Genomic DNA, 17,500 nt, shown 5'->3' on the forward strand with positions numbered 1-17,500 from the left:
GAATTAATGTAAACCCTACAGTTTTGAAAACACAGCTTGTCCAAAAAAAGGCTTAACTTACCCCGAGGCCATTGGCCCGACTTACCCCGAGGCCATTGGCCCGACTTACCCCGAGGCCATTGGCCCGACTTACCCCGAGGCCATTGGCCCGACTTACCCCGAGGCCATTGGCCCGACTTACCCCGAGGCCATTGGCCCGACTTACCCCGAGGCCATTGGCCCGACTTACCCCGACGCCATTGGCTCGACTTACCCCGAGGCCATTGGCCCGACTTACCCAAGGCCATTGGCCCGACTTACCCAAGGCCATTGGCCCGACTTACCCCAAGGCAAACATTTTGACTATATTTGCCCACACAGCTACCAAGGATGTACTTTCATGCTTGTTTTAGGACCTCATATTGAAGCTTATAGGGCCCCAACTGATGTATAGAACAATCTTTAAATGATCTACTTTGGTTTAGATATAAGCATCATGAAACATCTAACACAATATATTTGTTTGACTTGGTGAAAATACTTTTTTTTAACCACTTTTTCCATGTTGTCATGACTCCCACCGAAGGTGGCTCCCCTGCCTGTTTGGGCGGCGCTCGGCGGTCGTCGTCGCCGGTCTACTAGCCGCCACCGATCCCTTTTTCCTTTTTAGTTTTGTCTTATTGGTTGCACCTGTTCCAGTTCTTGATTTGTGTCTATTTAAGCCTGTTAGGTCCGCCTAGGTTGGTGAAGGATTGTTACTCTGTTGGTTGTGTTTTCGTGTTTGGTTTTTTCCGGACTGTTTGGTCCTGTGTTTGGGCTGGTCTGTTTGGTCCTCTGTTTGGGCTGGTCTGTTTGGTCCTCTGTTTGGGCTGGTCTGTTTGGTCCTGTGTTTGGGCTGGTCTGTTTGGTCCTCTGTTTGGTCCTCTGTTTGGGCTGGTCTGTTTGGTCCTCTGTTTGGGCTGGTCTGTTTGGTCCTCTGTTTGGGCTGGTCTGTTTGGTCCTCTGTTTGGGCTGGTCTGTTTGGTCCTCTGTTTGGGCTGGTCTGTTTGGTCCTCTGTTTGGGCTGGTCTGTTTGGGCTGGTCTGTTTGGTCCTCTGTTTGGTCCTGTGTTTGGGCTGGTCTGTTTGGTCCTGTGTTTGGGCTGGTCTGTTTGGTCCTCTGTTTGGGCTGGTCTGTTTGGTCCTCTGTTTGGGCTGGTCTGTTTGGTCCTCTGTTTGGGCTGGTCTGTTTGGTCCTCTGTTTGGGCTGGTCTGTTTGGTCCTCTGTTTGGGCTGGTCTGTTTGGTCCTCTGTTTGGGCTGGTCTGTTTGGTCCTCTGTTTGGGCTGGTCTGTTTGGTCCTCTGTTTGGGCTGGTCTGTTTGGTCCTCTGTTTGGGCTGGTCTGTTTGGTCCTCTGTTTGGGCTGGTCTGTTTGGTCCTCTGTTTGGGCTGGTCTGTTTGGGCTGGTCTGTTTGGTCCTGTGTTTGGGCTGGTCTGTTTGGTCCTGTGTTTGGGCTGGTCTGTTTGGTCCTGTGTTTGGGCTGGTCTGTTTGGTCCTGTGTTTGGGCTGGTCTGTTTGGTCCTGTGTTTGGTCTGTTTGGTCCTGTGTTTGGTCCTGTGTTTGGTCCTGTGTTTGGTCCTGTGTTTGGTCCTGTGTTTGGTCCTGTGTTTGGTCCTGTGTTTGGGCTGGTCTGTTTGGTCCTGTGTTTGGGCTGGTCTGTTTGGTCCTGTGTTTGGGCTGGTCTGTTTGGTCCTGTGTTTGGTCCTGTGTTTTCTCCGGGCTTTTTGGTCCTGTGTTTGGGCTGGTCTGTTTGGTCCTGTGTTTGGGCTGGTCTGTTTGGTCCTGTGTTTGGTCCTGTGTTTGGGCTGGTCTGTTTGGTCCTGTGTTTGGGCTGGTCTGTTTGGTCCTGTGTTTGGGCTGGTCTGTTTGGTCCTGTGTTTGGGCTGGTCTGTTTGGTCCTGTGTTTGGTCCTGTGTTTGGTCCTGTGTTTGGTCCTGTGTTTGGTCCTGTGTTTGGTCCTGTGTTTGGTCCTGTGTTTGGGCTGGTCTGTTTGGTCCTGTTTGGGCTGGTCTGTTTGGTCCTGTGTTTGGGCTGGTCTGTTTGGTCCTGTGTTTGGTCCTGTGTTTGGTCCTGTGTTTGGGCTGGTCTGTTTGGGCTGGTCTGTTTGGTCCTGTGTTTGGGCTGGTCTGTTTGGTCCTGTGTTTGGGCTGGTCTGTTTGGTCCTGTGTTTGGGCTGGTCTGTTTGGTCCTGTGTTTGGGCTGGTCTGTTTGGTCCTGTGTTTGGGCTGGTCTGTTTGGTCCTGTGTTTGGGCTGGTCTGTTTGGTCCTGTGTTTGGGCTGGTCTGTTTGGTCCTGTGTTTGGGCTGGTCTGTTTGGTCCTGTGTTTGGGCTGGTCTGTTTGGTCCTGTGTTTGGGCTGGTCTGTTTGGTCCTGTGTTTGGGCTGGTCTGTTTGGTCCTGTGTTTGGGCTGGTCTGTTTGGTCCTGTGTTTGGGCTGGTCTGTTTGGTCCTGTGTTTGGGCTGGTCTGTTTGGTCCTGTGTTTGGGCTGGTCTGTTTGGTCCTGTGTTTGGGCTGGTCTGTTTGGTCCTGTGTTTGGGCTGGTCTGTTTGGGCTGGTCTGTTTGGGCTGGTCTGTTTGGGCTGGTCTGTTTGGGCTGGTCTGTTTGGTCCTGTGTTTGGGCTGGTCTGTATTGTGGCGTGACCGTTTTGTGCCGGAGAATAAATTACGAATGACCAAACCCTCTGCTCTCTGCGCCTGACTCCAACCCACCACTCCTAGTAAACTCTGAAACGTAGGTACTTCCTTCACAGACTCCTTGAAATGACCTCTTCCTAAATATTTGATCAAATGATAAATGTTGCGTATGATTTATTAGAAACCAGTTTGGCTCAACTACTCCTTGTCTCAACTTACCCCACTCTCCCCTATATCTATGTTAAACTGAATGAGAGAGGGGAAGGTCAGGGAAGAATAACAAGAAAGGTTGATCTATAGACTTACCTGGAGGGAGGTACTCACAGAATCCACTGGAGTTGACCAGCACATAGCTCTTAAAGGTGGCATCAAATTTATCATGAGCACTGAGAAGGACAAAAAAGAAAGATCAGCAAGGTGTGTGTGTGTGCGCGTGTACTTTAACTTAACCAGTTGCTTAAAGTGTTATTCTCTGGGTTGAGTGAACTTCAAAATAGCATACAAGTTGATTCAAATTAAAATATCAAGGCAACCACCTGCCATAGGATTTCTAGTTCTCAACACTAGATTCTAGTTTGCTCAAAACCATGCCCATCATTAACATATTTCCCAGCATGCTTTATTGCAGGATGATTTTCAGAATTGTTTGTTTTAATACCTGTGTTTTTGCAAACACATTGTTTGGTTGATTAAGCTTATGCTACACAAAGACAAAAGGCATTTTTCTAAACTAATCCAATCTATTAGTCTGGATATCTTCACTCTGGCTAGATTCTAATAGGAGTTACACAACTTTGCAAGCCAGCCATTATGTGACTTGCAGGCTTGATGTGGCCTGTAAACCAGGAGTTTCAGATCACTGTGTTAGGGTGTAACTAGTGATGAGTATTTTTCGGGAAGCCAGATCTTTGGTGCCGTTCACCTAAATGAGCCGTTCATTTGGCTCCCAAACGGCTCTTTATTTAGTAGTGCATAAAAAAATGTGAAACATAAAAAATATTTCTAATTTAAAGCCTAAAATGTTCCCTACCATTATGCAGATCGTGAAATGTGAGATTGCTTGGCTCTCTCCTCACTACCTACTGTTCCTGCAGCGAGGAATGAATAGCTTCAGAGAATGGTTGTCTGGAGCTCCTAAAGCAGTAGTAGCAGTGAGTCAAATGAACGCCTCATTCACAGATACAATATGGTTCCAGACGTTCATCAAAAAGATCTGTTCAAAAAGAGCTGTTCATTTGCGAACAACTCATCACTAATATGTAACGTATTATAATGTAGCTCATAAAGCATTCACAACCTTTCACGTTGTCTAATGATTGGAGACAGGCGCAGGAATGCGTAATCGGGGGGTTTATTCTCTCCACCCAAACAAGAGCCTCTAAATAATACACGGGATGAGACCCGTAAAACAAGTACACGTATCATGGAAGCCGAAACAATAGCACAGGTACTCACAGGACTAAGGGACATGGTAACAATAACCGACAAGGACAATGGGGAACAGAGGGCACATATATAACATACTAATCAGGGGAAATGGGAACCAGGTGTGCGTAATGAGACAAGACAGTCCGGGGCTGGTGGTAATGAATCCAGTGACGCCTAGAAGGCCAGTGATGTTGACCTCCGGAGCTGGTGAACAGAATGAGCAGTAGTACCGGGGGATCTTTATCCACATTTTGTTGTGTTACAGCCTGAATTTAACTTTGAGATTTTGTGTCAACACTAAGTACCCCATAATGTGAAAGATGAATTACGTTTTTTAGAAATGTTTTAAAATTAATTAAAAATAAAAAGCTGCATGTCTTGAGTCAATAAGTTTTCAACTTTAAAATATATATATATATATTACTTGCTCTGTGTGCAATATTAGTGTTTACCATGGTTCTTTACCTAATCTCTGTACCCCACATACAATTATCTGTAAGGTCCCTCAGTCGAGAAGTGAATTTCAAACCGATTCAATCACAAAGACCAGGGAGATTTTCCAATTCCTCGCAAAGAAGGGCACCTATTGGTAGAGATGTAAAATAAATCAGACATTGAATACCCCTTGGAGCATGGTGTTATTAATTCCATTTTGGAGGGTGTATCAATGCACCCAGTCACTACAAAGATACAGGTGTCCTTCCTAACTCAGTATATAGTACAACGCACATATGTAAAGCTCTTGCTATCTATCCTTTACAGTTGAGCAAATCCTATTGCAGCTGGTTGCCTTGACATTTTAAGTTAAATAAACAAATACATTTTTAGAGAGAGAGAGAGAGAGAGACCCACACCTGTTGTACAGTAGTATATCAGGTATCCAGACCTGGTCAGTAGTGAAGCGAAGGGTTTTCACTCCAGGGTACTCTGACTGGTTCCACTGAAGGTAGTGGTCAAACCATTGCTATACAAATCCAGTCAATAAATGATTAAGGTTACAGGGGCTGGTTACACAGGCAGACCAATTCTGATATTTTTCCACTATTTGGTATTTACATCAGATCATTTCAGAGCAAAATACCAATTAGTGAAATAAATCAGAATTGGGCTGCCTGTCTAAACGCAGCCAGGGGGCCACACACACACACACACACACACACACACACACACACACACACACACACACACACACACACACACACACACACACACACACACACACACACACACACAAGCGGGCATGGACACACATGCAGGGTCATCCTCACCATCTGAAGCCAGGCATTAGTGGTGAGAATCTGGTTTTTCTCATCCTGGAATAAGATGAAGACAGTTCAGTGTGTGTGTGTGTGTGTGTGTGTGTTTATGAAAGTGTAAGAGAACATGATAGCGTACCACATTCATGACTTGTAAGAGAGTGTAGGAGAATCGGACAGTGAGTGGTAGAGAGTCGTTGGCAACAGGTCTCTCCATACGGTTATAGTCCCTCAGTAGCTCCCTCAATAGATTGCGCTGGTGGGGACCCTGCTCAGATACTGGGAGAGAGAGGGGAGGGGGATAAGGAGTAGAAAGGAGGGAAAAGGATGAGGGAGGAGAGCGGGAGAGAGAGAGAGGGGGCAATGACGAGAGGGAAAGAATAAGAAGACAGAGGAGACAGAATGGACCATTACAAAGAGACAGCTACATTCCTGTAGACAGAATGGACCGTTACAAAGAGACAACTACATTCCTGTAGACAGAATGGACAGTTACAAAGAGACAACTACATTCCTGTAGACAGAATGGACCGTTACAAAGAGACAACTACATTCCTGTAGACAGAATGGACAGTTACAAAGAGACAACTACATTCCTGTAGACAGAATGGACCATTACAAAGAGACAGCTACATTCCTGAAGACAGAATGGACCATTACAAAGAGACAGCTACATTCCTGTAGACAGAATGGACCGTTACAAAGAGACAGCTACATTCCTGAAGACAGAATGGACCATTACAAAGAGACAACTACATTCCTGTAGACAGAATGGACAGTTACAAAGAGACAACTACATTCCTGTAGACAGAATGGACCGTTACAAAGAGACAGCTACATTCCTGAAGACAGAATGGACCATTACAAAGAGACAACTACATTCCTGTAGACAGAATGGACAGTTACAAAGAGACAGCTACATTCCTGTAGACAGAATGGACCATTACAAAGAGACAGCTACATTCCTGTAGACAGAATGGACAGTTACAAAGAGACAACTACATTCCTGTAGACAGAATGGACCACTACAAAGAGACAGCTACATTCCTGTAGACAGAATGGACAGTTACAAAGAGACAACTACATTCCTGTAGACAGAATGGACCACTACAAAGACACAGCTACATTCCTGTAGACAGAATGGACAGTTACAAAGAGACAGCTACATTCCTGTAGACAGAATGGACCATTACAAAGAGGACAGCTACATTCCTGGACAGAATGGACTACCATTCTACAAAGAACAGAATGGACCATTAGACAGAATGGACCGAATTACAAAGAGACAACTACATTCCTGTAGACAGAATGGACCATTTACAAAGAGACAGCTACATTCCTGTAGACAGAATGGACAGTTACAAAGAGACAACTACATTCCTGTAGACAGAATGGACCGTTACAAAGAGACAACTACATTCCTGTAGACAGAATGGACAGTTACAAAGAGACAACTACATTCCTGTAGACAGAATGGACCATTACAAAGAGACAGCTACATTCCTGAAGACAGAATGGACCATTACAAAGAGACAGCTACATTCCTGTAGACAGAATGGACCGTTACAAAGAGACAGCTACATTCCTGAAGACAGAATGGACCATTACAAAGAGACAACTACATTCCTGTAGACAGAATGGACAGTTACAAAGAGACAACTACATTCCTGTAGACAGAATGGACCGTTACAAAGAGACAGCTACATTCCTGAAGACAGAATGGACCATTACAAAGAGACAACTACATTCCTGTAGACAGAATGGACAGTTACAAAGAGACAGCTACATTCCTGTAGACAGAATGGACCATTACAAAGAGACAGCTACATTCCTGTAGACAGAATGGACAGTTACAAAGAGACAACTACATTCCTGTAGACAGAATGGACCACTACAAAGAGACAGCTACATTCCTGTAGACAGAATGGACAGTTACAAAGAGACAACTACATTCCTGTAGACAGAATGGACCACTACAAAGACACAGCTACATTCCTGTAGACAGAATGGACAGTTACAAAGAGACAGCTACATTCCTGTAGACAGAATGGACCATTACAAAGAGACAGCTACATTCCTGTAGACAGAATGGACCACTACAAAGAGACAGAATGGACCATTACAAAGAGACAGCTACATTCCTGTAGACAGAATGGACCGTTACAAAGAGACAACTACATTCCTGTAGACAGAATGGACCATTTACAAAGAGACAGCTACATTCCTGTAGACAGAATGGACCATTAGAAAGAGACAGCTACATTCCTATAGACAGAATGGACAGTTACAAAGAGACAGCTACATTCCTGTAGACAGAATGGACAGTTACAGAGAGACAGCTACATTCCTGTAGACAGAATGGACCATTACAAAGAGACAGCTACATTCCTGTAGACAGAATGGACCATTAGAAAGAGACAGCTACATTCCTGTAGACAGAATGGACCATTACAAAGAGACAACTACATTCCTGTAGACAGAATGGACAGTTACAAAGAGACAGCTACATTCCTGTTGACAGAGTCGACCGTTACAAAGAGACAGCTACATTCCTGTAGACAGAATGGACAGTTACAAAGAGACAGCTACTTTCCTGTAGACAGAATGGACAGTTACAAAGAGACAGCTACATTCCTGTAGACAGAGTGGACCGTTTCAAAGAGACAGCTACATTCCTGTAGACAGAATGGACCATTACAAAGAGACAGCTACATTCCTGTAGACAGAATGGACAGTTACAAAGAGACAGCTACATTCCTGTAGACAGAGTGGACCTTTACAAAGAGACAGCTACATTCCTGTAGACAGAATGGACCATTACAAAGAGACAGCTACATTCCTGTAGACAGAGTGGACCGTTTCAAAGAGACAGCTACATTCCTGTAGACAGAATGGACCATTACAAAGAGACAACTACATTCCTGTAGACAGAATGGACCGTTACAAAGAGACAGCTACATTCCTGTAGACAGAGTGGACCTTTACAAAGAGACAGCTACATTCCTGTAGACAGAATGGACCATTACAAAAGAGACAGCTACATTCCTGTAGACAGAGTGGACCGTTTCAAAGAGACAGCTACATTCCTGTAGACAGAATGGACCATTACAAAGAGACAGCTCCATTCCTGTAGACAGAATGGACAGTTACAGAGAGACAGCTACATTCCTGTAGACAGAATGGACCATTACAAAGAGACAACTACATTCCTGTAGACAGAATGGACCATTACAAAGAGACAGCTACATTCCTGTAGACAGAATGGACCGTTACAAAGAGACAGCTACATTCCTGTAGACAGAATGGACAGTTACAAAGAGACAGCTACATTCCTGTTGACAGAGTCGACCGTTACAAAGAGACAGCTACATTCCTGTAGACAGAATGGACAGTTACAAAGAGACAGCTACTTTCCTGTAGACAGAATGGACAGTTACAAAGAGACAGCTACATTCCTGTAGACAGAGTGGACCGTTTCAAAGAGACAGCTACATTCCTGTAGACAGAATGGACCATTACAAAGAGACAACTACATTCCTGTAGACAGAATGGACCGTTACAAAGAGACAGCTACATTCCTGTAGACAGAGTGGACCTTTACAAAGAGACAGCTACATTCCTGTAGACAGAATGGACCATTACAAAAGAGACAGCTACATTCCTGTAGACAGAGTGGACCGTTTCAAAGAGACAGCTACATTCCTGTAGACAGAATGGACCATTACAAAGAGACAGCTCCATTCCTGTAGACAGAATGGACAGTTACAGAGATACAGCTACATTCCTGTAGACAGAATGGACCATTACAAAGAGACAGCTACATTCCTGTAGACAGAATGGACCGTTACAAAGAGACAACTACATTCCTGTAGACAGAATGGACCATTACAAAGAGACAACTACATTCCTGTAGACGGAATGGACAGTTACAAAGAGACAGCTACATTCCTGTAGACAGAATGGACAGTTACAAAGAGACAGCTACATTCCTGTAGACAGAATGGACCATTACAAAGAGACAGCTACATTCCTGTAGACAGAATGGACAGTTACAAAGAGACAGCTACATTCCTGTAGACAGAATGGACCATTACAAAGAGACAGCTACATTCCTGTAGACAGAGTGGACCGTTACAAAGAGACAGCTACATTCCTGTAGACAGAATGGACCATTACAAAGAGACAACTACATTCTTGTAGACAGAATGGACAGTTACAAAGAGACAGCTACATTCCTGTAGACAGAATGGACCATTACAAAGAGACAGCTACATTCCTGTAGACAGAATGGACAGTTACAAAGAGACAGCTACATTCCTGTAGACAGAATGGACCATTACAAAGAGACAGCTACATTCCTGTAGACAGAATGGACAGTTACAAAGAAACAACTACATTCCTGTAGACAGAATGGACCGTTACAAAGAGACAACTACATTCCTGTAGACAGAATGGACCATTACAAAGAGACAGCTACATTCCTGTAGACAGAATGGACCATTAGAAAGAGACAGCTACATTCCTGTAGACAGAATGGACCGTTACAAAGAGACAACTACATTCCTGTAGACAGAATGGACCATTACAAAGAGACAGCTACATTCCTGTAGACAGAATGGACAGTTACAAAGAAACAACTACATTCCTGTAGACAGAATGTACCTATAATTTTCATCATAGGTACACTGCAACTATGAAAATCCAGAAAATCACATTGTAGGATTTTTAATGAATTTATTTGCAAATTATGGTGGAAAATAAGTATTTGGTCAATAACAAAAGTTTATCTCAATACTTTGTTATATACCCTTTGTTGGCAATGACAGAGGTCAAACGTTTTCTTCACAAGGTTTTCACACACTGTTGCTGGTATTTTGGCCCATTCCTCCATGCAGATCTCCTCTAGAGCAGTGATGTTTTGGGGCTGTTGCTGGGCAACACGGACTTTCAACTCCCTCCAAAGATTTTCTATGGGGTTGAGATCTGGAGACTGGCTAGGCCACTCCAGGACCTTGAAATGCTTCTTACGAAGTCACTCCTTCGTTGCCCGGGCGGTGTGTTTGGGATCATTGTCATGCTGAAAGACCCAGCCACGTTTTATCTTCAATGCCCTTGCTGATGGAAGGAGGTTTTCACTCAAAATGTCATGATACATGGCCCCATTCAATCTTTCCTTTACACGGATCAGTCGTCCTGGTCCCTTTGCAGAAAAACAGCCCCAAAGGATGATGTTTCCACCCCCATGCTTCACAGTAGGTATGGTGTTCTTTGGATGCAACTCAACATTCTTTGTCCTCCAAACACGACGAGTTGAGTTTTTACCAAAACGTTGTATTTTGGTTTCATCTGACCATATGACATTCTCCCAATCTTCTTCTGGATCATCCAAATGCTCTCTAGCAAACTTCAGACGGGCCTGGACATGTACTGGCTTAAGCAGGGGGACACGTCTGGCACTGCAGGATTTGAGTCCCTGGCGGCGTAGTGTGTTACTGATAGTAGGCATTGTTACTTTGGTCCCAGCTCTCTGCAGGTCATTCACTAGGTCCCCACGTGTGGTTCTGTGATTTTTGCTCACCGTTCTTGTGATCATTTTGACCCCACGGGGTGAGGTCTTGCGTGGAGCCCCAGATCAAGGGAGATTATCAGTGGTCTTGTATGTCTTCCATTTCCTAATAATTACCTAATCGTAGGTGACCATAAATTCATACAAAAATCCTACAATGTGATTTTCTGGAGAAAAAAAAAATATATTTTTTCTGTCATAGTTGAAGTGTACCTATGATGAAAATTACAGGCCTCTCTCATCTTTTTAAGTGGGAGAACTTCCACAATTGGTGGCTGACTACATACTTTTTTGCCCCACTGTATATATATATATATAAATTGGAAGTTTACATACACCTAGGTTGGAGTCATTAAAACTTGTTTTTCAACCACTCCACAAATTTCTTGTTAATTAACAAACTATAGTTTTGGCAGGTCGGTTAGGACATCTACTTTGTGCATGACAATAGTAATTTTTCCAACAATTGTTTACGGACAGATTATTTCACTTATAATTCACTGTATCACAATTCCAGTGAGTCAGAAGTTTACACACACAAAGTTGATGTAACAGGATTCGTCTGAGAGATCGGACAAAATGCAGCGTGGTACGTGTTCGTCATATTTTAATGAACAAAATCACTGAACACGAAAATACAAAATAACAAATAGAAAGACAGAAATGAAAACCGAAACAGTTCCGTGTGGAACACAAAAACACAGAAAACAATCACCCACCAAACACTGGTGGGAAAAGGCTACCTGAGTATGATTCTCAATCAGAGACAACTAACGACACCTGCCTCTGATTGAGAACCATACCAGGCCAAACGCAGAATACAACATAGAAAAACAAACATAGACTGCCCACCCCAACTCACGCCCTGACCATACTAAAACAAAGACAAAACAAAGGAACTAAGGTCAGAACGTGACAGTACCCCCCCCCCCCCCAAAGGTGCGGACTCCGGCCGCAAAACCTGAACCTATAGGGGAGAGTCTGGGTGGGCATCTGTGGGATGTGGATCCCATTTCACCATAGTTTTTATCCGCCTCTTTATCCGCCTCCGTGGCCTCTTAAAAACGGCGAACCTCGCCGCCGACCTCGGACTGGGGACCCTAGCCCCGTCCCGAATGGACGGGACATTCCGGCAGCACCGGACGGACGGGAGACTCCGGCAGCTCCGGACGGACGGGAGACTCCGGCAGCTCCGGAGTGAAGGGCGATTCCGGCAGCACCGGCGTGACGGACGACTCTGGCAGCTCCTGGCTGACTGACGGCTCTGGCATCTCCTGGCTGACTGACGGCTCTGGCAGCTCCTGGCTGACTGACGATTCTGGCAGCTCCTGGCTGACTCTGGCAGCTCAGGGCAGACGGGAGACTCTGGCAGCTTAGGACAGACGGGAGACTCTGGCAGCTCAGGACAGATGGGAGACTCTGGCAGCTCAGGACAGACGGGAGACTCTGGCAGCTCAGGACAGACGGGAGACTCTGGCAGCTCAGGACAGACGGGAGACTCTGGCAGCTCAGGACAGACGGGAGACTCTGGCAGCGCTGGGCAGGAGGAAGATTCTGGCAGCAGTGGACATGCGGGAGCACCTGTAGGAAGGAGACGGAGAGAGAGCCTGGTGCGGGGGGCTGCCACCGGAGGGCTGGTGCGTGGAGGCGGCACAGGATTTACTGTGGAGGCGCACTGGAGCTCTCGAGCACCGAGCATGCCCAACCATACCTGGTTGAATGCTCCCCGTAGCCAGGCCAGTGCGGTGAGGTGGAATAGCCCTCTGGCAGCTCAGGACAGATGGGAGACTCTGGCAGCTCAGGACAGACGGGAGACTCTGGCAGCTCAGGACAGACAGGAGACTCTGACAGCGCTGGGCAGGAGGAAGACTCTGGCAGCAGTGGACAGGCTGGAGCACCTGTAGGAAGGATACGGAGAGACAGCCTGGTGCGGGGGGCTTCCACAGGAGGGCTGGTGCGTGGAGGCGGCACAGGATAGACTGTGGAGGCGCACTGGAGCTCTCGAGCACCGAGCATGCCCAACCATACCTGGTTGAATGCTCCCCGTAGCCAGGCCAGTGCGGCGAGGTGGAATAGCCCGCACTGGCTGTGCTGGCGAACCAGGGACACCATGTGTAAGGCTGATGCCATGTACCCCGGCCCGAGGAGACGCACTGGAGACCAGATGCGCTGAGCCGGCTTCATGGCACCTGGCTCGATGCCCACTCTAGCCCGGCCGATACGAGGCACTGCTATGTACCGCACCAGGCTATGCACGCGCACCGGAGACACCGTGCGCCTCACGGCATAACACAGTGCCTGCCCGGTCCCTCTCTCTCCACGGTAAGCACGGGGAGTTGGCGCAGGTCTCCTAACTGACTGTGCTGGCGAACCAGGGACACCATGCGTAAGGCTGATGCCATGTACCCTGGCCCGAGGAGACTCACTGGAGACCAGATGCGCTGAGCCGGCTTCATGGCACCTGGCTCGATGCCCACTCTAGCCCGGCTGATACGAGGCGCTGCTATGTACCGCACCGGGCTATGCACGCGCACCAGGGACACCGTGCGCCTCACGGCATAACACGGTGCCTGCCCGGTCCCTCTCTCTCCACAGTAAGCACAGGGAGTTGGCGCAAGTCTCCTACCTGACTTCACCACACTCCCCGTGTGCCCCCCCCAAGAAATTGTTGGGGCTGCCTCTAGGGCTTCCAGCGCTACCGTGCTGCCTCCTCATACCACCGCCTCTCGGCTTTCGCAGCCTCCAGCTCTGCCTTGGGGCGGCGATATTCCCCAGCCTGTGCCCAGGGTCCTTTGCCGTCCAGGAGCTCCTCCCATGTCCAGGAGTCCTGATATCGCTGCTGCTTCTGCTGCTAACCTTTACCACGCTGCTTGGTCCTTTGGTGGTGGGTGATTCTGTAACGGGATTTGTCCTCCTCTGACGAGGAGTATGAGAGATCGGACCAATATGCAGCGTGGTACGTGTTCGTCATGTTTTAATGAACAAAATCACTGAACACGAAAATACAAAATAACAAATAGAAAGACAGAAAGGAAAACCGAAACAGTTCCGTGTGGAACACAAAAACACAGAAAACAATCACCCACCAAACACTGGTGGGAAAAGGCTACCTGAGTATGATAACTAAGGACACCTGCCTCTGATTGAGAACCATACCAGGCCAAACGCAAAATACAACATAGAAAATAAACATAGACCGCCCACCCCAACTCACACCCTGACCATACTAAAACAAAGACAAAACAAAGGATCTAAGGTCAGAACGTGACAGTTGACTGTGCCTTTAAACAGCTTGGAAAATTCCAGGAAATGATGTCATGGCTTTAGAAGCTTCTGATTGGCTAATTTACATAATTTGAGTCAATTGAAGGTGTACCTGTGGATTCAAATTTCCAAATGCCTGAAGGTACCACGTTCATCTGTACAAACAATAGTACACAAGTATTAACACCATGGGACCACGCAGCCGTCATACCGCTCAGGAAGAAGACAAGTTCTGTCTCCTAGAGATGAACGCACTTTGGTGCGAAAAGTGCAAATCAATCCCAAAACAACAGCAAAGAACTTTGTGAAGATGCTGGAGGAAACAGGTACAAAAGTATCTATATACACAGTAAAACGAGTCCTATATCAGCATAACCTGAAAGGCCGCTCAGCAAGGAAGTAGCCACTGCTCCAAAACCGTCCAAAAAAAAGCCAGACTACGGTTTGCAACTACACATGGGGACAAAGATCATACTTTTTGGAGAATTGTCCTCTGGTCTGATGAAACAAAAATATATTTTTTGGGGCCATAATGACCATCGTTATGTTTGGAGGAAAAAGGTGGAGGCTTGCAACCCGAAGAACACCATCTAAACTGTCAAGCACGGGGCTGGCAAAATAAAGTGCTGATCCTGACCTAAGACAGGGAATTTTTTATGAGGATTAAATGTCAGGAATTGTGAAAAACTGAGTTTAAATGTATTTGGCTAACGTATGTAAACTTCCGACTTCAATTATACATCAGTCAAGAGTAAAGAGTCGCCAGTTTCTGCTCTGCTTGCTTTTTCAACTCGGAGAGCGCAACACATATGGACTGACAGCATCTGCCTCTGTTCAACATTCCAGTGCTGGTCCAGCCAGCCTTTCAGAAGCTGGGCCTTTACACAGCCTGTCCGCCTGCTCTGTGGTGTCCGCGTGGTCCTAAATCCAGCTGGCTTAAACCTCCAAACAGCCTATCCAACTGCTCTAAGGTGTCCGCATAGTCCTAAAGCACACAGAAGCTGTTTTTCGTATCACAGTGCAATGATAAAACTGGGGGGAACAAAAATACATTTTCAGAATGTGGGGGTATCATTACCCCTCTGTCCTCAATGAAAGTTGCACCCCTGGAAAAATGAGAAAGATAAATATATAGAAGAAGGAGTAGAACGAAAGTGATATGATTGCACAGATAGAGATGAAGAATATCTAAAACGGGGAAGAGATGAGCTGTAGGAGAAGAAATATGAATCCAGAAGGGAGTGGGAATAATAACAACATAATGAGAAGAAAGAAAAAAAAGAAGAAATCATCTGAATGGAACGGTTTCAAATCGTTTTAAACAAAGCTGCTTTGAAAACGAGTACAGAGATTTATAGATGACTGGAAGAGGCAGGGAGCGGGACATGAAAAGAGGGTGAAAGAGGATAATCAAGAGGAGAGAGTGACGAGAGGGAGAAAAATGAGGCGAGAGAAGAAGAATGAGGAGAATCAAGAAGAGAGTGAAGAGAGGGAGAAAGAAGATAATCAAGAGGAGAGAGACTGAAGAGAGGGAGATAGTATTCAGACAGGCCCATTAATTGTTAAAGGTAGAGTCAGCAATATGACGTAGCTGAACAAAGTAAACAGCATAGTGGGTCAATTTCCGCAACAACTAAGAATGTTGTTGAGTCAGGTTAAACCCCTCTTTTGGTCCAGTGGCTACCACGTTGTAATAGCGTGAAGTGAACCTGTGCACAAAAGCAAATACTGTGTGTGACTGTGTGAGAGCAAAGTCTTGCATCTTGCTCATCGTAATATCTGCGGTGCTGCTCGTGCAACGTCATTCCGCTGACTCTACCTTTAAGGGGATTGACTAGTCTCTCTGTGGCCGTTAAAACATCTATTCCACACTGGAAATAGTGACGCATTAAACACTAAAACCCTCCATCCTTCTAGCAGCTCCATCGTGGACTCATTTCACTCATTCCTGTTTCACAACTGTATCAGACTTAATGTATCTGTGCAGTTGATGAAATTCGGAAGCAATGTCTAACTAAAAATCTAATTAAATCAAATGTTATTAGTCACATACACATATTTAGCAGATGTTATTGCAGGTGTATTACAGTAGTATCTAACAATTCACAACAATACACACAAATCGAAAAGTAAAAGAAAGGAATTAAGAAATATATAAATATATAGAACTAGTGAATGTAATGTAGACCCACACAGAATCGAGTACAGTCTTTATAACAGCATGTTGCGTTTGTATATAATATGCTATTATGTACCACAAAGCTTGTAAACGGCCTTTGCGGATATTCATTTGTTGTGTTTTATTGCAATGTATTGCATTGTATTACTCTGGTGAATATCAGAAAGAGCATTCCATACCATATCAATACAGTCACAAGATAGTACCATATCAATATACAGTCACAAGATGGTACCATATCAATACAGTCACAAGATAGTACCATATCAATATACAGTCACAAGATGGTACCATATCAATACAGTCACAAGATAGTACCATATCAATATACATTCACAAGATGGTACCATATCAATACAGTCACAAGATAGTACCATATCAATATACATTCACAAGATAGTACCATATCAATATGCAGTCACAAGGTGGCACCATATCAATATACATTCACAAGATGGTACCATATCAATATACATTCACAAGATGGTACCATATCAATATACATTCACAAGATGGTACCATATCAATATACAGTCACAAGATGGTACCATATCAATATACAGTCACAAGATAGTACCATATCAATATACATTCACAAGATGGTACCATATCAATACAGTCACAAGATAGTACCATATCAATATACATTCACAAGATAGTACCATATCAATATGCAGTCCATATCAATACAGTCACAAGGTGGCACCATATCAATATACATTCACAAGATGGTACCATATCAATACAGTCACAAGATGGTACCATATCAATATACATTCACAAGATAGTACCATATCAATATACAGTCACAAGATGGTACCATATCAATACAGTCACAAGATGGTACCATATCAATACAGTCACAAGATAGTACCATATCAATATACAGTCACAAGATGGTACCATATCAATATACAGTCACAAGATGGTACCATATCAATATACAGTCACAAGATGGTACCATATCAATATACAGTCACAAGATGGTACCATATCAATACAGTCACAAGATAGTACCATATCAATATACAGTCACAAGGTGGCACCATATCAATATACAGTCACAAGATAGTACCATATCAATATACATTCACAAGATAGTACCATATCAATATACAGTCACAAGATGGTACCATATCAATATGCAGTGACAAT

At 45.0% G+C, this 17,500-nt stretch overlaps 1 protein-coding gene across 5 annotated transcripts in view; it reads right to left on the reverse strand.

Annotated features, from left to right (window-relative positions):
- LOC124006170 (neuronal acetylcholine receptor subunit alpha-7-like) overlaps window positions 1-17,500 on the reverse strand; it is a 26,551-nt gene that overhangs the window by 8,588 nt on the left and 463 nt on the right. For 3 of the 5 annotated variants that reach the window (XM_046315996.1, XM_046315997.1, XM_046315995.1), the window contains exons 2-5: window positions 5,476-5,615; window positions 5,349-5,393; window positions 4,935-5,044; window positions 2,959-3,038 (exon numbers count right to left, since the gene is read on the reverse strand). In XM_046315996.1, coding sequence (XP_046171952.1) covers window positions 2,959-3,038; window positions 4,935-5,044; window positions 5,349-5,393; window positions 5,476-5,615 — 375 coding nt within the window. The other 2 variants (XM_046315999.1, XM_046315998.1) reach the window with 2 other exon arrangements.

This window comes from Oncorhynchus gorbuscha, linkage group LG19 (assembly GCF_021184085.1).
Source record: "Oncorhynchus gorbuscha isolate QuinsamMale2020 ecotype Even-year linkage group LG19, OgorEven_v1.0, whole genome shotgun sequence".
Classification (NCBI taxonomy): Eukaryota; Metazoa; Chordata; class Actinopteri; order Salmoniformes; family Salmonidae; genus Oncorhynchus; species Oncorhynchus gorbuscha.